General features: G+C 37.3%; 1 protein-coding gene across 1 annotated transcript in view; it reads left to right on the top strand.

The window, feature by feature from the left end:
- Window positions 1-15,345: 15,345 nt before the first annotated feature.
- LOC121323479 (PEX5-related protein-like) overlaps window positions 15,346-22,002 on the top strand; it is an 80,714-nt gene continuing 74,057 nt past the window's right edge. The window contains exon 1 of the mRNA XM_041264563.1: window positions 15,346-15,871. Within this exon, the coding sequence (XP_041120497.1) occupies window positions 15,851-15,871 (21 nt within the window). The 5' untranslated portion in view covers window positions 15,346-15,850. The remainder of the gene's footprint in view (window positions 15,872-22,002) is intronic.

Below are 22,002 nucleotides of genomic sequence, written 5' to 3'. Positions count from 1 at the left end.
ATAAAAAGACAATGACTGTTAACAAACGTTCTTTTATTGGGAAGCCTTGAAGAGCTGATTATGCTTATTTATACTTTTCCTTTAAAAGGATAGCGATTCATAAAGACAAAATCAATCAATCAATCAGTCAATCAATCTTTATTTAAATAGCGCACTTCACATCAATAAAGGTGTCTCAGAGTGCTAAAATAAAATGTACATAACTGCAAAAATATATACATAGATAAGAAAATACATTAATGATTAAATACAAAACATTTAATTTAACGTTTTAACAAAATAATGTACTATGGGCAACATATCATTTAAAGTGATACAAATTTGCATTATAATAATTAAGACCAATACTAGAAACAAGAAATAACCACACAGAAAAAACATATACCCAGTTCACCTCTATATTACAACTGCACTGAAGAGATGAAAAGCTAAGAACAGGCCTTTTCATTACTCAATCATTCATTGTTGAAGACCATTTTGGAGGAAATTGACATTAAGGGAGCGTGTGAGCTGGCCCTAACTAAGGCTTTCACAGCTGAATTCACTTCACTGGGACATTAGTCAAAAATACTCAAGCTCCCATGCACTCACTTAAAAACCTTTTAAGACTGCCACAGCTTTTTCACATCCTTTTAAATAGTAGGCAATTGCAAGCCCCAATACTTTTAGGTTTTTTGTTTTTAATGAAACTCAATAGCCCTTTTTACATCTCCCCTCCTATTTCATATTGTGTGCAATCATTCTGAGTGGCTCTAGGGTTCTGTTGCTCCCACTTTGAGTTACAGTTTCTCTTTAAATCTGCCTTTACGTCACTTTGAACTTGTTCTGAGCTTGAGCTAGAGATGCTAACTTTCAACTCTGCCCTAAAAAATGTACAGTAGGTGGGTTTGGCTGAGTTCAAAGTTCACATTGTCGCATGACTGCTTGGTCAGGATTCTCTAGGCAAGCTCAAAACAAATCAAAGCCATGATTGAATATTAGAGATACAGAACTCCACTTCGAATGATGGCAAACACCACCCAAATGCAAATGGAATGAAAAGACATGATATTTGATGCTACTTACAAGCATTTGTAAAATAATTACATGCCTCAATGTTTTGGGAAAAAGTACCACAATGGTAATATTTCTTATTGATAAATAATAAAAAAAAGGTCAAAGAGAAAAGAATCATGATACAGAATATGACTTAACAACTTGGCACCAGGCTTTGTCTGTTCCTTACTCCCTATTTGAATGACCCTAACTCTTCTCAGTGCCACCAAGACGAGCCTGCCTACCCTGCCAACTCAGCAAATCCATCCGACTCAACATGAACTTCATCTGTTCGTACATCATTGCTTCATTATAGATGTGATGGGATGTAGAGACGGCAGTCACTGTTCTTAAATATGATACAAATAATGGAATATTTAAATCAAGCCAAAATCTACATTAAAACTAACCAGATTAATGATCCTTGGGAATATTTCTAGGCATCTGATTTAATAAAGCCCGGGAAGGCATGGAGTGTTCACAGGAAAACACATGACTTGCAGATAAGCTAAAGGTGACGGATGAGAGCTGCCAAGCTGTTGAAGAAAAATGTGCCATAAAGTGGGAAGATGTCCACCTTGATTTGCATCCGTACAAGTTGTTGTTTCGTTCAGTCAGGAAATCAAAAAATGTTCAATTTTTTTTTTTGTTTATGTCAGAAGAGCTGCTCCTTGCGAAATTACATTGATTCGTTTGTACCCAAATTGAAATTATTTCACTTACAGTCGAGTGACTATATCAGGATCATCCTTCAAAAAGAATTAAAAAAAAATGTCGACTTTGTTTCTTAGTGTTTAGTTTCTGGTCCATTTTGCTTAATTTTATAATTAATTGAACAAATTCATTTTCTAAAAAAACATAAATAAATAGTAGTAGATTTTCTACAAGGTGAATGCAGGTTATAGGAGGTCTGTTAATGTTTCTGTCAGGGTTTTTAGAGTAAAAAACTGCTGCCAAGCTTTTTTTTTCCTCTATTAGCTTTCCAACATGTTTTTTTTTTTTTTTTTTTTTTTTTTTTTTGTAAATAGGAATCTTAAATTAAGCGCATTTGCAGCTTTGCAATAAATCTACATGAGTTTTTCAAAAATGAAATGACTAACTTTTCTTTTGCTGTGGGCCAAAAGTTGTACTTTCATTGTCATTTCAACACAGTGTCCCCATATCCCTTATGAACAGTGAGCTGCCAGCTTGGACGTCTAGTTAACGCTTACTGTGTATTTGCACAAGTTTAATATACTATCGGCAATTGTGGCATAAACTGGTGTTTCATTTGTGTAAGTTCACAAACTTTGAAAAGCTGTTTAACTCTTACTCAATGATCTTCAATGGCAGTCCAGTGGCACTTCAGTGGTTCTGTACTATGGGGCGATGGAAACACAAAGGTAGATAGAACAGTATGATCCATTTGTACTGTACAACAGTACCACATGTGCATAATACCGCATCACACAACATTACCCTACTCTGTAATCTATTCATTTTAGACACACTTTAAGGATTAGAGATGCAAAACATCTAGTCACACAAATAGAAGAACCCATATTCTGGGTTCTATAAACATCCAGGACCCCTAATTATAACTTAGCATGTCTCACCAAGTGGCTTCTGCAGCCTTATTTAATCATGAGTCACAGATGAGACTATCTAGACTTTCCACATTGTCAGTTTCATTTAAGGAGTTCATGTGTGAAACCAGAACACGCTGCATCAAGGAACTTGACACACAAATGAAAAATATAACAGAATTCACACACAGCTTATTTATGGAAAATACATTAGAATTACGCTGGTAATTCTCCCTGGTGCAGCTGGCTAGATTCAATATGTGTTTCATATTATAAATAAGGATACACAGTAGAGTATATTATGTGCCAAAACAGCATGCAAGAATGGACAAAGTCCATAATACAATACCCTAAATCACCACCAATTTATTTATTTATAACTTTATGGTACTTCCTTGTATAGCTGCATTAAGGGTGTTGTAATATGGTTTTATAATGGAGTTATGATTACATTTCAGACCTAAATACTTTTAGCAACCATAGTTTCACTTTTGTATTTTTCACTGAACACTGTAATTGCTACACTTTTACGTGGCATACCTCAGTAAACTATTATAAGAGATATTCACCAAACTGCCTCCAAATAAAGGACTTCATTTTCATTTTACAATGCTTCCCTTTCATCATTAAACTTGCATGAAGATTCTTTATATAGCAGCTGCATTACCACCATGTGTCCAAGTCTACGAAACTGCAGGCCTCCCCTAAGCTGAGCTGCCTGATGCAAACTACGAAACCAAAAACAGCTTTTGGTGAAAGGAGGATTGTTAACGAGATTGTTGTGATCTTACTTTTAAATGAAAATAGAGGAATGGGATATGGGTCTGTATAGAAGGGGCACGCTGGATTTGATCTGCCAGTTTCACTGAAGACGCAGTTTTCCATTTTGAATACAAGTGCTAGAACAGGCAAGGCTTCTCAACAGCGACAGAATATGACATGCTCTTAAGCCACTTACCGGGGCTCAAAAGAAAATGAAGCGTTGATCCTGGCAGTGTTCTGGTATTACTATTCTTATTTTTTATTTATTTTTTATCTTTATGGTTTATACTCCAGCAAATAAGGATGGTTCTTGTGTCTAATATACTGTGTCTGTACACAAAGTAAAATAAATAAATAAATAAATAAAAACTAAAATAAATGAGTCAGTTGAATGTGATGGTTAATGTCGTTTCCAGATCTGGCACAGCAGTTTTCTCAGCACACAAGGCACTCCCTGGCCAGAGAGGGAAAGTGATCTTGTCAGCAGTGCTGGTCTGGAAGGCAATTGGTTTTCTGATCTCCCTGGTTTATTGATTTCTAGTGTGCAACTAATGAAAAGGTGCTGTATAGGCTCCATTTGTAAAACAAACTAATTCAAGTGAATTAGTGCTCAGGATCCCTCTATAAAGAGGGAAGTCAATCAAATAAATCTGCACTGGCATTATTTCCATGTTTTATGGCTATGGAAACATCCAATCAAAACTTTCAGAAGAATACAGAGAGATGTGATTCATGAAGAGCAGTTTCAGGTTGACAGTAATAAAATCCACACCCATTTAGATCATTAAAATAGAGCCTCTTTTGGAGAGATTCTAGTGTGCTTGGGCTGTCTGGCTGGACATTTGGTTGAATAGCACCATAAAACGGGACTGTAATGAGTGCATAAAGCAGATCATCATTGGTTGGTTGAATTTACCCTGGCTATTTTGCTTTTTGAGAACAATTATTCCTGAACTTCTTCTTATTAAAGGAAAAAAAAGTAAAAACACATTGGTAGTACTATAAATCTTTTGGCTGTTTCTTCAACTTTATGGTTATTTTCTAACAGTGTTTATGTGATCAAATATGTGCATTCTACTGTAAAGTGGACTATTACAGGAAAAGCATTACTAGAAACAAAATTGTTTCCCTGTAGAGTTGGTTTGCAGTATATTTCAGAAACTTGAAAGGAAGGACAGTGGTGTGTTGTAACTAAGCTTTTTGGATAAACTTTTAGATGTGCATATTGTAAATATCTTTTTACAATATGTGGTGATTGGTAGATTCAATGATTCTCTGTGATGTCTTTTGCTCCTTTAAAACACAGTGTCTGCGGGGAAATGTATTTTTATAAGATCATTTTAACCAGGTCCTGGGAAGCAAAAGAGCATTACAGTTACTTTCATGATGGTTCTAAGGGGTAAGGGAGTGTCTTTCCTCACAAATTAATAATTATGGGACCTAGAAGAGCATTGCCTATAATAATAATTATTTGTTATTTTGATAGGGTGAGGGAATCTATTTTTGAAATGCTATGTGAGATATAAATGAACAAGGAGCATTCAGAAAGTAATGAGACTGAAATGCAATACTTTATAGCCAGAAATGCATGGATAGCCTAGGTGAAGTGGTAATGTGAAAAGAATTTAAAAAATAATCTGTCCTATTAAATTTAATCCCCTTAGCTGGGGCAAATGATATGCTTCATGGTCTGAACAGCCTCTTCTCATTCGCAAATATGTTCTTACTAGCAGTGCATATTTTACACAGGGTGAGCACTATATTGTGAAAATTATGGTAATCATTCTGATGTACAATAGGTTTTTACTACAATTTGAGAACATTGCAAATTAAACTACTAATCTTGCTTACTCAGTGAGTCTGTAAACAGCAGTTCTTTATACTAAAACAGATCTGGAGGACACGGTTGAGACTAATTTTCTTCAAACCTGTCCTGTTGTGCCTACAAATTCAATCTTTTTCATGATACATTTTGCCTAATTGTTTCTGAAAGCGATGGCTAGTTCTCTGTTCAGCTCAGTTCAATTGAGCAATAATTCAACAAGCACAGCAGGGAGAGGGGCATGTTGGATAGGACTTGCATCAACACATGACTGCTTTGGAACTGAGCCAACTAGAGAAAATAAACTGCAATGAAATGCTTTGTCTTCCACATAACTTCGGGAAGTAACATTTGACCTGCAAAGGCACAATACTCAATGGCCAACACTCAATTATTAAAACCAGACTTGGGGGAATGTCAGTTATTTAGTTTTGCATATTTGCTTTACATATTTATTTTTTTTTTTGAAATTATGATTGGGATTATAATCAAAAATGGAAATGAGCTTGATTATTTACTGCATGTTTAATACCTTGTAAATATATTGTTCTGTTTATACTGCACGGCATCTCAGCACATTGAATTGAATGGGAAAGCAAGGACTAGACGCAGTAACCTCACGGTTCACAAGAAAATGCCTTGTCATTCATCTAAAGGGCAGGCTCTGTAGTTGAGAGGTAAGTATGTGTCTCACGCTGAGGTCAGTATTATTAATTCATCAGTCACTAGGATGTGATCCATTACAGTACTTTAACTCTTCATCACCAGACACCTTGGCATCATTCTGACTTGTTGCGGCATTATGTTCCGGGCTGAAGCAGAAAGCTCCATTTGTCCCTTACAGTAGCCAATGGAAATTAAAAGCCTCTAATCTGCTGAAATTAGGAGTCACTTTTGGACCCTGTCACAAAGAGAGAAATGTGATAGGAGATAATAGGCTTTTAAAGACTTCTAATTGAACACACTCTGCATGAAATTACTGTCTCGTTTAAGAAAATTTGTTGCGTGAAAATAATATCTGTGCAGTATCAGAATATTGAAGGACAAAAGCAGTGGCTTGGTCTCTGTACTTTGTATCTGAAACATCAGGAATTCCACAAGATAGGCACAGGCATTGACAACTGCTTGGTAATTATTTGTTAGAGTTAAATCAGTGTCAACTACAGACACCCAGGAACCCACCTCCATCATGTTTTTTATATGCTTTACCATACCTCACTTGTCTTTACCATGCTTACCTACGCTTTAACATTATTTCACTGTGCTTTATTACACTTTGCGATGCCTTTACTGTGGGACATTTTTTTCCCCAAAGTGATATTACAGTTTTTCCCAATTGTTTACACACGTTTGCTGAATCTTTGGCTCATTTTCCCAGAACTCTAAACACAAAACACAAAACCACAAACACAAAATGCAAAACTCTACAAATCTCTAGCAAAAGCAAACACTGCATTCAAAACTGTTCTATCTCTTTCCAAAATGTTTTTTTTGCATCAAAATGACACACACACACGTCATATGAATAGATCTGTCTACCAACCAACACACTGATGTGCTCAACACAAAACACTACTATGAATATCCCATCAGTAGGTTTATGCCTTTTGCATTTTCAGTGTTACACTGTAGCCAGTTGTAAAAAATTGTCACAGTAATGTATACCTACTCAAATATATATAAATAAACACACACAAATGCAATAAAGTAACAAAAACATTGTCATTTATTTCCAAAATGCAGTATTTTTGAACACTTTTCATACCCAACAGGAGAAAACCAGGAAAAACATTCAGTAAGATAAAGGGTTTTCTGTACAAAAATAAAAAATGAAAGTGACTCATTCTTTCAGAACTCTAAACACAGAAAGACAAAAACACATGCAAAATGTAAGACAAAAGAAATTAGGCTGCATCCCGCCTCCTATTTTGGTCTGGCCACATCACCCCATCTACATCACAAGCGATGTTGTCCCTGGCTAAACAGTGGGGAAAGAATCTTCTGGAGTGACGGATCCAGCCGCCGAAAGCCCCCACATCAACTTCACCACATGCATCCTCCATTGCCTGGAAAGGAGGCATGCATGGGAGGGGATGGCGGTCATACACCTTCCATCGCCATGCCAAAAAAAACTCTTCAATTGGGTTTAGGAATGGGAAATATGGTGGGAGGTATAGAACAATAAATTGTGGGTGGTCAATGAACCAGTTGCGGACCAGAGTAGCCCGGTGGAAACTCACGCTGTCCCAGATGACAACATACCTGGGCTGCTCTGGTCCACCCCTCTGCTCGGCTGGAATGAGGATGCCATGTAGTGTGTCCAGGAATGTGATGAGAAGGGCAGTGTTGTAGGGACCAAGGTTGGCATGGTGATGGAGGACGCCTTGCTGGCTAACGGCTGTGCACATGGTGATATTCCCTCCACGCTGTCCAGGGACATTCACAATGGCACGGTGGCCAATAATGTTCCGTCCCCGTCCCCTTCTTTTGGCTAGGTTGAAGCCAGCCTCATCAATGTAAATATAAACGTGCTGAATTGCAGCGGCATCCAGCTCCAAGACTCTCTGAAACAGACAACAAGACAATATGTGAAATAGACCTAGAGCAGTCAATATGGTGAGGCACAATACACTGGATTACAGTACTGTAATGTGTCTTTACAGTGCTGATATGATAGTAAATTCACAGTATAGTACTTACTTGCACATATTCATAGCGCTGTTCTTTAACCCTCTCTGAGTTTCGCTCAAATGGCATCCTGTAGACCTGTTTCATCTGGGTTCGGTTGCGCTGTAATACACGGTCCAATGTAGACAAGCCCACCTGGTGAATGTTATTGAATATTGTCTTGTCTGCAATTATGTGGTTCTGGATTTCTGGATAGTCTAATGGTGTTGTTTGCCACCACCATGTTCACAATAGCGGTCTCCTGTTCTGGTATGAACAGCCAGTGTCTTCCACCATGGCCTGGCCGTCTTTCAGTTCTGCAGAAGATCCACAAATATGATATGATTGGTTACAGTAAACTAAAATAATCTATTTTCTTTCAATATGAAATGACATTACTGTAACATTGACCAACAATCACTGAGTAACATAGGCCTACTGATATGTCAGACTGCAGTATACTACAGTATACATACATAAAGAGCATAGTGTAGATGGTAGGTAACTTACCGGTTCTCATTTCTGAATGTACGGATGATAGATGCAACCGTGTAGCGGCTCAGGTTGGGCTGAACTCTCTGCCCAGCCTCCCTCATACTCAATCCATGGTTGAGCACATGGTCAACCAATGTGGCCCTGATCTCATCTGAGACAACTGTCCTTCCTCGTCCTCGTCCTCCTCTTCCTCCTCTTACTCTCACTCCTTGACCTCTAGCTCTTGCTTCACCATTGACTTCCATTTTTCTCCAAAACAGGAGAGCTCATCTGTGGCCTTTTCTAGTGCTAAAGCTCTGATTTCTAAGTGAACAATTCAGCAACTAGTGTTTACACCTGTGAGGAGTGGGTGTTGCCAATTGGTGTATAGAGCTTGGCATTGTGATTGGCGTTGTTTTCCAAAGGGACTACAGAGACTTTAATTTTGAATGTTGTGCCTAATGTAGAGAACTGTGTGTAGTGTTTTGCAAAAAGTGTGATATAGAATTGGAAACTGAGTGTAAAGCAGGAATTGTGCTTGCAATTTTGCAGACTTAATTTAGGGATTTGGTACATGAGTTTCAGGTTTCGGTGATTGCATTTCAAGTTCCAATTTTAGTGTGTAAACAATTGGGAAAAACTAAGTAAGTGGGGTGGAATAATTAGCAGCTTGTTCCATGGACCCCCAATACATTCTGTTATTTCAATACGGTAATAATAAGTGGAGGGGGGCATTAGCAGGTGTAATATTAAACAGGTTTAACAGTGTTTCATTTCTTACCTTTTTTATTGTCCTATTTTATTTGTTTAAAAAAAAAATCCTATATTTTCACTTTGAAATCATTTAAAATGAAATTCATTTAGGGCCTCATTTACTAAGTGATTTCTTCAGGATCAAATATTCAGGCAGACCCGGCTACTTGAATTCTACATGCAAAGATAATACCAGGTGGATTCTGATATAGAGAAATGATCTATTCAGTACTGAAAAATGTCAAGATGATAAACATAATAACAAATCATAGGAAAAGGTAAATAATAAATACAATCATTTTGAAGCTATTTACTATTTAACATGGATTCCCCCTTTTAAAAAAATAAAGCTCTTGACCCCAGAAAGGACAAAGGCAATGGGAAGAGATCCCTTCCTTGACTTCTTTTAGCTGTCAGTGGTTTCCAGCACTGCAAGCCTCTGAACTAGTTTGCACTATCTGATTACAAGGTAACTTCTGGATGCTACCAAGCTTATGATAAAACATAGGTTTAAACTTGCAATTTTGAACTTAACATTATCTTAAATTGCAGAAGATACCATTTACACTTAGGTGATCCACTGAGAAGATTTATAAGGCCTGTCAACCCTTCCTAGCAACTAAATCTTCCATCACTTCCATAAACATCATCATACGCGACATAAACCTCATTTAATGAATTACAAATCTTTTTCTTTCTTTCTTTCTCTCTTTCTTTCTTTCTAGAGAACCTTAAGTTCGCTTTCAATCCTTCATGTGATGTATTGTTTGATTGGTATTGAAAACCAATAAAGTTTTAAACAAATTGAAGACGTGCCTTCTGTTTCAGTTACTTTGACGCCTCTGTTGTTTACATATTGCAGATCATTTCTGACAAAACAAAACAAAAAAACTGCAATGATTTTCATTACTCATCAGTTCGTTAATGACTAGCAAAAGCAGAAGCAAACTCGTGTGGGCAAACGTGTTTGAACACTGGTGGCTAGCATTAATAACACTTGTGACAGCAGGACTCAAATGCCCATGCATCAGAAACACTCCAAAATGCATCACCTTATCTGGGCACAGAACAAATTATCCTCTTTTTAGTAGGTGGGTAATGTTCCAGCTCTAATCTAATCCAGTGGTTGCTAGAAGGAGAAATGTTTCATTCTGTTCTGTCAAAATTAATTTATAGAAAATTAGCTTGCTAATGTTACACCTATTTAAACTTCCACACTCCTTCAAAAAGGTTTATAGTAGCTAATAGCAGAGCAAACAATGCAGCATCAGGCTAGATATATGCAGCAATGGCCAAATTTTAGGATTGAGACATATATAAACATTATTCTATAGGGTGATGCAAAACATTTGGCCAGAGCTGTATTACTTGTCAATGGTCATAATTTAAGGCATCACTGGTGAATGAAATTAGTGTGCACAGTTTGGTCTTGGAGGCAGACAGTACTCATTATGATGATAGATAACATTTATATAAATTTCTCATTCCCACTTTCTGTAGAGATGTGTACATTCTGGCCAAAGGTGGTTCTATTTGCAATTTAAATTACCTGCAGGTCAATAAAAATGTTCTCTTTGGTATGCAATAAACTTTAGCAGTAGTTTTAAAAGACTAACAGGTGATCACTGTGCGCCTTAATAATAGAATGAGGATTCATTACAATAAAGTACTTTAACCCTTTGAGGTCCGACATTACAGTTTTCCCTTTCCGGTCCAATGTCGGTCCCCGAGAAAGCCTTTCAATGGCCGAGTGAGACTGATAGGAGCCGAGAGAAGCCCAAAATATATATATAACAAATAAAAAAGAGGCAGATCTGAGCAATACACGTAGTCCCTCCACCACAGAGATAACACGTACATACACAAACAAGACAGCTGCTTCCGCATCCAGCGCTCAAAGAATATCACGGACATTTACAGAGCTTTTTGAGATGTTATAGTAATAAAATAATGACTTGGATAACATTATTGATGAGTTTGGTGATAAAATGAGTGATCATGAGATGATTTATTAGTGCACGACTATGAAGAGGTATTAAATAAATACAGTGATCAAGGGCTGGGACAGTGCTGGAGATGCAGGACTGAGGATTTTGTTGATATGCAGTGCCTTTTAAACCTGTTTTACTTTGAATAAAATTACTTTTAAACAGCACGTGTAAAATACATTGGACCTGATACACCTGACAGGTGCTGAATAAATGGACCGCAAAGGGTTAAGTAAATGTTATTGGTTTGTGCCAGTTCGTATTGGATGACATCATGCTGACACTTGCACAAGGGTTATTGAGAAAATATACAAGTGACTTTCTATGTGGAATGCCCAGCCACATCAAAAAAGAAATGACTGATATATATTCAAAAACGCAATAATAAGTGCTAATTGAGCTAAAGGCTAGGAATTTGTAGAATACAGCGTACTTTATTTGGAGGCTAATATGAAAATAAGAATCTGTAACTTGTATACTCACTGGAGTCCACTGGAGGGAGCTATGGAGCTTGATCCTGCCACCTAATGAGTGAACCCAAACCCCCAAACCCCCCCCACCCCCCCCCACCCCTCCCCCTTGAAATAAACATTCTCCCCAGTTTCCATAGAGGGTAAACTCCCCTCAACTGGAGAAAAATGTTTATTTTATTTCTCAACTAGATGATGGCGTTATTCCTTTCCTCACAATTACACATGGGCCCACCACCAGTTCTGATGCCATTTCATATGGACACAACAAAGTGCAATGCTTACCCATTCATTTAAACATGTTTCAAGCTTAAATACTTTTCTTTTCTTAAGAAGTGACGTTCTCTGCACCGATCCGTCCCAAAAAGAAACTTCAGGACCATTCCAAGCACTTTGCTACATCCTTTTTTTTTTTTTTTTTTTTTTTTAACAATACTCCTATAGCTAAAATTATCTTCGAATGAATCTAATAATATGAAAGCAATAATATGAAAGCAATTATATAAAGAGAGATCATTTACTAGCAGTGAAATAGAATTCTATTTCAGGATCATATCAATTACACCAAAGAGCAGAAAAGGAAAGTCTTGTGCTAGAAGCTAGTCAATAACCATTTATATATTTTCAGATGATCTCAAAGCTAGTTAAAGAGAACTCCATTATTGCCTTGTTACATACAGTCTGATGTTAGTTTGTATAAGTGAGTACCCCTGTCCATTTATCAGATGGAATAATAATACTTTACATCATATATCATACCTATTGTATTCATACACATGAGCAATTTCCTAATGTCCTAAGACTATTATTCCGGCTATCAATCTTATCTCTATTTAAAATGGTTCATTAACTTTCATGTTTAGAATGGTAAAAATCCATAATAGTAAAAGTGGACTTGTTAAACATTTGATAGAGTCTCAGATATCTTCATTATATCATGCATTATATCTTTACAGTTCCTACACATGTCTCTTTTCATCGTGCAATGTGGTTTTCATGTTTGTGAAGATAGCTACTGTTTTCTTTACTTTTTCACATGATATAAACAGTTTAGTGTACAGAAAGAATGATACCAATAATGCCAATAATAAGTTATACTATGAATGAGATCTCTCCTGTTCTGTTACAGGTGCATATTACGTTAGGGCTACATTATAGACTTGCTGATGTTGTTTGGGCAAAAGTGATTACTTGAATAAAGGAGTGCCACCTTGATTGAATACTGGCTGGTTGAACATACACACACTATGACTGTGAAGCATTTTATAGCAGATCATTAGGCCATTGGTATGTTGCTTACTGTCCCAGTACTTACCTGTCAAGTAATTCTTAACATGCAGCATGTGGCCATCAATAGAGTGAATACAGCCTCTCTTAAAGTGTGTGTGAGGCTCTGTGTATTTTTGTATAAGGGTGGGCTTTAAAGCATATTAATGATTTAAAAGGTGGCTGACCATCTGTCCTGTCTTTTCTGGTGATATCCTGTGTAGACCAGAAGGATTTTCCAGGGCACTTTAAAAAAGCAGTCTAGACAGTCTTATTAGATCTGTATTTGTTGATCCATGTACTGTCGACCCTGAAAAACGAACCCCCCTGGTCACAGGGAACAGTGTCATTTGCACCTCTCTCAGTCAATATATTTCATTGTTATCACTTTTGCGTTTCAAAATGTTTTGTTTCAAATATTTTATCAGGATTTTGAACTATTATTAAATTGCACCGTTATGGAGTTTGCACGATTGCAAGGAATGGTAGTAAGCCCCCCGCTCCACCCCCCCCAAAAAAAAAAAAAAAAAAAAATAACATATAAAACAAATGCGTACTATTTCTTAAAGGACAACTTGGTATGGGTATGAAATATTAGACTTGTATACTAACTAATATGCTCTTCTTTTTTGTGCATAATTAGGCCAAATGTGATACTTCTTACATCCATTAGGGGTGCAAGTTATACTTGGAGATTAGACATTATTCTGGGAGCTCAATTTAGGCCACATACGGTAGGTGTTTTAAATTTCACCAGGGTGGAATGACTGAAACAGATTATAATACAAAGTGAATCTCAACAATGAAAAGAATACTTTTTAACTGTGCTATTTCATTCCTCTTTAAAGGAATATACAGTACAGTAGACTAATATTACAAAACATTTTAGGAGTCAGTGGTCTTATGTTTTTCAGTTAGGTGCATTTTTAAATAACCATATTTGTACAGCACATCATTTTTAGTAAAATAATCATGCAGGAATTTCTTCCATTGTACCTAATAAGTGTTCAGAGACAGCACTATAATTTATTGTCACCATGATAAATACATTTAGGCCACCATAAAGCAAATATACATTTTGTTTGAGTAAGCAGAATATATAAATAGGTATAGCATAGACTGTTTTTTTTTCTTTATCAAAAAAGTTATGTAGCCATACACAATTCACTTTTAGTCTTTTCATTGACAGCAGTCCCGTATTCTCTAATTGTATAATGATAAAGGTGTAGTGTAATATGATGAAACATTAACTGAAACATGTATCTGTGTCTATTGAGTGGCTATTAGATGCAGGTTGGACTGTAGAGAGCAGCAGTTTTCTTGAATAAATAATATATGTAAGAAATATATATTTCTCCCTGTTTTCTCCTCAATTTGAATGTCACCTCACTGCTGTAGTCCGCATACTTACACTGAAGGATTTAGTGTGTGTGTTTTCTGTTCCCACTTCCCAGCCAATCACCACTCAGCTGAACTCAAGAAGCGGATACTGCTAACCCTGGAACCCTGGAAGACAATGTTCAGCCTGGATCACCTTCCCGTGGTCTCACCTGGTGGCTGACCAGCATGGGCTGCTGTGGCAAGGACAAATCTGCATACCCCAGTGGTTTGAGCCTCCCCAGAGCATAAAGGTCAATACAGCACTCCTTGTGAACTCCCAGCCAAGACCTGCAAGCTTCTAGGTGCATGACTCAATCCACACTGCACTCAACAGTGCCTTTTACTAGTTGTGCTACCCAAGGACCCATGTATGCTATATTCTTTATTATAAACTGTTAAAATTAAGTTCAATGATACAGCCCTTATGTGTAAAATGTAATTTATTTCTAGAATTGATCCCTTGTTTCTGCAATCAAGCTGTGCTCAACAGTAAAATAAAATTTAAAAAGTTCTAAATAATTCAACAAGAACACTGGAATCGCTCTGCAAGACAAACAATTCCCAACATAATAGGCAATTCAATAATAATGTAATAACAGGTAAGTTATAGACATCAGTTACAGGACCCTTTATGATCCACAGTGCTCCCCCTCATTTTGAACATCCATCTACAGAGTTGCATTGCTGAAGTGGATGTTTTTCCTACAGCTGCATTGCATCAGTAGGTGATTACTTACTTTAAAACCGCACTGCAAGAACAACATTGCCAAGCTCCATAGGGCTCGAGTCCAGGACATTATCATAGCTGGGTAAGCCTATTAATCTTACCACTGGAGGCTTCTATATATATATAGATAGAGAGAGAGAGAGAGAGAGAGAGAGAGAGAGAGAGAGAGAGAGAGAGAGAGAGAGAGAGAGAGAGAGATATCAGATATCAGATTTTATTTTGGATTTCACACTTTAAAAAATAGTATACTTTCACTTGATCCATCCACAGTGTTACAGTACAGGCTTACTAAATAATGCCGCGGTTCTCTCATGACCCGTTGCCAACATCCTGTCAAATGTGTTCGGAGTTCACTTGTGTTCCTTATGATGGAGCACGTGAGCCAAAGGAGGCGGCTCCAGTATAGATAGCCAGGAAAGACGAGAGTTGACGCGGTTAGCCCGGGACGGAGTGAGGGGAACACTGGAAGTATTAAAACAGTCAGACTGAAGGAAAGAAATGTAGACTTGAAACTATTTTACGCAACAAAGACAGCAGCTGTGTGGTTTTGCAGCTCCACCACGACCAGCACGAGAACATCAATGTCACCCTAGTTAGGGACAATCCCTGAGACAGCTCGCGGCGATTCTCCGCGTGCACAGCTGCTCCTGCACACTCATTTACCTTCCTCTGTATGTGCGACTGTCTCCTTTCCTCCAGCAGCCGACAACACGGAGAGAACGTATTCAGCACTTCAGACAAGGACAGCTCCTCGCTTTCGCACGGAAAGCAGCTGAGTGTTTCTTTCCCCGTCAATCGCATTGCCCATTCTGACTCAACTACGGCAAACCGCTTCCAGTTCAGCTTTGCACCTCTGAACACCTCCTGTGAAACTGTATTGCAAGTGATCAACTAATTGATATTCACCTTTGGGAAAGCGACGTTTTCACCCTAGGCTCAATATGTACCAGGGGCACGTGCAGGTAAGCATTTATTTGTGTTCCGCTTAAAAGGGACATTGCATGTAGCCTATTTGAAAGAGTATTAATAAAATGGTTTGAGAACAACAACACGAATGAATGGCTTTATGAAACATTTGACACCAAGGCATTTTCAATCAGAGGGTTAGAAATAAAGCAAATGCATGTAGGGGACATATATGTATAACAATGTAGGCAACAAAAGCCATAACATGTCATTGTGCGTGCATCAGTGAAGGGCACGATAACTCTCACACGAACTATTTGTAATTCTAAACGAATAGCCTTTTGGTTTGCTGGTTCATTCAATGTCGAAGTAACAGCGTTGCTCCCTGGAGAGGATGCGTTGTCGAAACCAACAGTACACAGGATTCCTTTGGCCGGCAACAGCTCTTTTGTCAAGTCTATATTTAAACACGAATGAATGCTGTCTGTTCAAAATTGAGTCGGCATAATACTGAACCGGTAGTTTCAGCGAGTCTTCATTTACACTGGGCTGAGCACAGCAGGCTGTTGAAATAGTGCACTTAAATAAGTACTGTTTTTAACCTTGACGTTCAGCATTTCTCAGGCAAAGCAACGCATAATATAATTTAGCAAATACACATTTGGTTTACGATTCTATTAAGATTAGTAGACTGTACACATTATCACTCTGATTTAGTCAGTGAGGCAGTGGAATACTTATACATTCCTAGTTACCGGCGTTGAGGGTGTTTTTTAATTTTTCTTTCTATAACACGGATTCATATACGTTCAGAGAATTAACGTTGCAAGTACCGACAGGCAATGGCTTCTTCAGTAAGAGCTATGGTAGTTATGTAGTACAACCACGATATACAGTACAACCACGGAATACTTAACAACAAATGCCCCCCTAACTCACATGGTTAAAATTAGCATATGTCAGCTATCACAGCGAACAGTAATATATGCTTCCAGAAACTGAGGCTAAATCTTTGAAGGCTACCCGCACTACTAGAAAAGATAACATAGCATTTTCGCCAGTATTCACACCGGGTCCGTTTAGAGTGTTTGGTCCGCATTCAGTAGGGTTCGGTAGGCGTGGTGTGAAGTGTGAACAACAAAATCCGCTTGGGAAACGAACTGTACGAGTCCACTTAAAGAGATAGGTCTCGGTCCGTTTGGCAAACGCACCGAGTCTGGTTCGCTTGAACATCAATGTGAACAACAGATGGACTCGGTCCTTCTGCACATGGGAAACGAACTATATAAGATAACCTGACTAGGAAGTAAACATTTCGCGATTTAGATCATATTCTAAGGAAACTAGTAGAGCAATAAATAAATAAATAAATAAATAATAAAATACTTCGTTTTTGTGTTCCGGTCAGAAACAATAAAATTGTTATTCGTCCCGGGTTTGCTATTGTATTTTTTAAGTACACAACTGTATCTGTGTGTTCTGCAGGTTTATAGCAGAGTAATGTATTAGCTTGTGTATTAACCATTCAAAAATAAAATAATCAAACCTTATGGAGTATGGCTTTAATCATTCTAGTTATGTCTATACCATACGTTTAAATCGTAGTAGCCGATCTATTTTTTTAATCTGGCTTTTTAATCATTCAACACGTTTTGACTAGGTGACATTGTAAAGAAAATAATGAGTTGTAATAATGTTTTAGGACAACAGCATGGTTTAGTTAGTCATGGGATGATTTCAAATGGCTGTCACAGTCTATTGACGCTTTTTTTTTTTTTTTTAATATAGCTTAACATAAAGACGTTTAGAAACACCCGCAGTGCTGCAATTTCTCTTGTAAATGATCAGGCTGTAAATGTATAGTCTTCTCATTTGTCAGGCAGTTTGAGCAGTACTTAAGGCTCACCTTCGCTGGTGCTAGAGGAAGGGAGAATGGTGCAGGCACAGTATTAAAATCATTAACACAGAGATGTTAAAATCAGGTACATTTCAGAATACATGTAAATCAACCGCCATGCAGGTGCACTTAAGTTATTGTCACATGTATACATAACCGCTCTACTGTATTTAGCATGCAGTGTGATTGAGAGAATAAGCATACATCAGTTAACAATATATATATCTGAATTAATTATTCTTGTTCATGTCATAGACTTCTCTGTCAGATGCGTTTGATAAATATGGTAACAACATGTGTTCTGAACTGAATATAGAGTACAATGTAAAACTCAATTAAATGTATTATGCAATGGTACAGGTTCTGTACAATACAGTGCACCTGGTATTATATGCATACAAACAAATCTATAAAATAATATATTTTGGTGTTAGCGCCGCAGGCTAAAAATGTTCATGTTAGATTTAAATAACAATTAGCATCAGAAAGAATAATTAGTGTGATCTGAACATGGTATTTTTGGTTTCTTACCACTGGCATTGTTCACTTTGAACAGTTAGTTGAATGGCTGTCATGGCAGTACAGATTTGAGCTGTGTTTTTAAAATTGCAGGTCATGTTGTGTCACACAGAAGGTGCTCTGGATCATAACTTTAAAACTATAGGGTTGAACCTTAATGGTTTCTTAATGTATTGTACAAACCATTATGGGAGCAAGATGGAACCTTTTTTCCCTATTCATGCAATGTGAAGGGTGTTGTGTGTCCCTTTGAAAAAGATGCTCTCTGTTGTTTATCAGATTATCTTTACAATGGAGCCCTTCTTCAAAAGAGTGCCCAAAACACTCATTTGGAGTCTCCACCTGCCAAGTTTCTTTGATTATTACAAAGTGAAACACTGACTATGTAACCACTCTGTATATAGCATCCCACCCACTGTCAAGGCACGACCCTCAGCATGTCAGCCTGTTCCTTCATGGTAATGTAACGAAATTAGCAAAATCTAAACTTCCCTCCTTGTCCAATCAGATGCCTTCCAGTGAAAACTACTTGAGGCAACAGTATCTACTTGTGCTTATAAGGTGTCACACAGGCACATATCCAACACAATGTGACATAACAATAGCTGCTAAGCATCGGTGGCCATATCAGACATGATATGTTGCTAAAAAACAAATTAGTTCATGGAATCATGTACCAGTCCTCTTGTTTATCTTATGTAGACCATTTCTTTGTGCTACTTTTGGGACCACTATAGCCTTGTGATTTTGCCTCCCTAACCCATGAGAGTGTCAGGGACAATGTGATGCTCGCTGTATAAACCCAATGAATATCGACGACTTCGCACAGCCTATTACTGCATGAATCGCCCTGCACACCGTGCACTCATATCTTTAACAAGTGAGCCACTCAGGGACACCAGTACCATTTTTAACACTATGGTTAAGTGTTTATATAACACTTAGAAACACTTTGTGATGCTTTTATAAAAACATATGATACTTACAGTAGTGAAACATGCATCTTATGTCACTGCTCTAGTAAAATAACTGCAGGAGGTACAGGATGAGATGTTTCACACTTGGTCACAAGTTTTTAGTGTAAAATGAAGTTATCAAAATTGCAGTCCATGAACCTTCCACAGTTCTGTTTCTTCAAGCTGCAATTATTTTAGGAAGAACTGGTGACCAGGCTGATTGAATAAATCTGGAATTTAACAGCAGCTCATAAGTGTAGATTCACTGTGTGTAATACATATATGTTCATTTAACACATATTTTTATGTAGTTCGTGGAGGTTATGATGAGCCATCAGTTTCACATTTAGTTTCTGATCTTTTATGTCACCACATTTCCAGTGACATTATTTTCTGGCAAGACTTTGCTCAGAGTAATGAAATGTTATTTAGGATAGTGGATATAATTTGATAACAGATTCAATATAAGATTACAGTATGTCATGTTTCTGAAGTTAAGCTCTATAATAAAGGTTGTCCATTTTTCTTTTTTTGTTACACTTAATAGGATAGTAATTACAAAATTAGTCTACATTTAGAAAAGTAATCCTAGTCCCACGCAGCATTCATTGAGGCATACATGAATGCCAAAAGAGTCCATTCTTAATACAGAAGAATTTATTGGAAGCAGCTGTCAGATATTTAATTCTAGTTAATTACATTAAGTAGCCTCAGAAGAATTTAAGCTACATTTAGACGAAAACAATGGGAACTATTTGAAGGTTAATAAACCGTACAATCCCAAAAATTAAATGTGCATTTTCTTTGTAGAATCCACAGCTATTGCTTTCAACAGTCTCCGATTTTATTTTGAGATCATATTTTTTAAAAATTGACTTCATTTATTCCAGTTTTGTTACAACACCAGGAAAGGAATAAATAAAGCTGCAGTTCATTTTCTTAACAAGTTTTAGCTTGATGGAGATTTTCCACTGTTATCTATTCAAGACCGCCACTATAAGGCTACACAAAGCAGGTCACTGTATTCTGTCATCATCAATTTTTAATTCAGTATCTGCCAGCCAAAAGAAAGAGGGAATTGAAAATCAGGTGATTTAACATTATCGAAAAACATTTTGGTTTCATGAACTCACCTTCTGCTTGCGAATCTGCAAATGTGACAAATGTCTTTAGTTTTGATTGGAAAATAAACATTTGTGAACGAACTGCAGCTCCCCTGGAAAACTGCTTGGTGCTCATTCTTGTATCTTGATTTAGCGACAAAGCCACAAACAGAAAAGGCATTCCAGTTGGAATAAAGTCTGATTTGATGTGCCAGAAGAACAATGACATTGAAATTGACCTTGGCAAAACAACCAATGTTTTAATGAATAGAGCGCCCCAGGACTTAATTGGGACAACATGAGAATAGCATGGAGCCTGTGTATTTTGTGTATTCATGTTTTTGGTAAATCAGGTTTTTTCAATTAGAAATTTGGTATTGCATTCAACACATTTTTCAACTGATCTGACGTTTAAAGGTGACATCAATAACTTTATAATTGAAATGTGATTGATATGCGAGTCAAGATTAGGGCCCAAGAGCAGTTCTATCCATCTTCCTAAACACTTCTGCTGCAACTTGAGTGTTGAGCAGCAACATATTATTATGTATTAAAACAGTTTTATGTTGTAAAGATAAATTGTATATTATATAAGTCCTTATAAATGAACGTGTCTTTAAATGTGTCATTTTGTAACATATTACACTTGAACGCAACGGTTTTCATTGAGCAGGTTGGTAAATGATTGAGAACACTTCATGTATGAAGGAAAGTGTAGTGATGCAAAAACGCTTTTTCTCCTGTTGACCTCACCAGCTTATTAAATACTGTGTGGCTCCGACTTTTGCATTCTGCATTTTTCATAGACTTGCCATGTATTTTCCCTCTTTCTTTCTCTCTCTGTCGCAGCTTTTAAAACTGCACTGGCAATGGTTTTTATTTTAAAAGATATACACAGTAAACTCTGTTCTCTCTGAGAAGTATGATCAAACACTTTACAGGACTGAAGCTTTTGAATTGTGGAAAATGAACAGCATAACTTTAGGCATGTTCTGCAGAGAAAATGGTAGATGGTAACACATTGGCTGTTATTGCACTGCAGTGGCACTGCACTGTACTAAGGAGCAGTGGGCATAGACAAAGTTGTACCTTTTTCACCATTTGACTTACATTGTTTATTTCAGACAGTTAAAGTGGTATAATTATGGATGGGACAGTTAAATAAGGTATAACCCCCACAGGCAGAACTGCAAAGATGCTCCCCAGGTATTATCCTACAATGTCCCGACATTATCAGAGGCTGGGGGAGGGTCGTGTTTATGTTGACTCGTGCACAACAAACTGGCAATCAATATGTTAGCAGTGCAGAAAGTGTCTTATTGAGCAAGCTGTAAGAACTCAGACTTATGTGTGGTGTAGGCGTCCATCTGTGAGTTATTTGTATTGCATTTGCAGCTGCATGGGTAGGGCATTTTACAAAACATCAAGTAGAAATGTGATTATTACGGAATATACACATATTGACATATTTATTTACCAAATGTCTTAAACATACAGTATTACAAGAATGAAATACATCATGAAATAATTCAAACAAAACAAAAAGTAGTGATTTCATAAGGAGGCTTGGTTAAAGAAAGGGGCATATTACCAGGAAGTCCCTGGTTCAATCCCAGCTCAGCCACTGACTCACTGTGTGTGAGCCTGATCAAGCCACTTAACCTCCTTGTACTCCATCCTTCAGACGAGACTTAAACCCGCATAAATAACTG

This window comes from Polyodon spathula, chromosome 11 (genome assembly GCF_017654505.1).
Source record: "Polyodon spathula isolate WHYD16114869_AA chromosome 11, ASM1765450v1, whole genome shotgun sequence".
In the NCBI taxonomy this organism is placed as follows: Eukaryota; Metazoa; Chordata; class Actinopteri; order Acipenseriformes; family Polyodontidae; genus Polyodon; species Polyodon spathula.
This window is presented reverse-complemented; position numbering and strand designations above follow the sequence as displayed.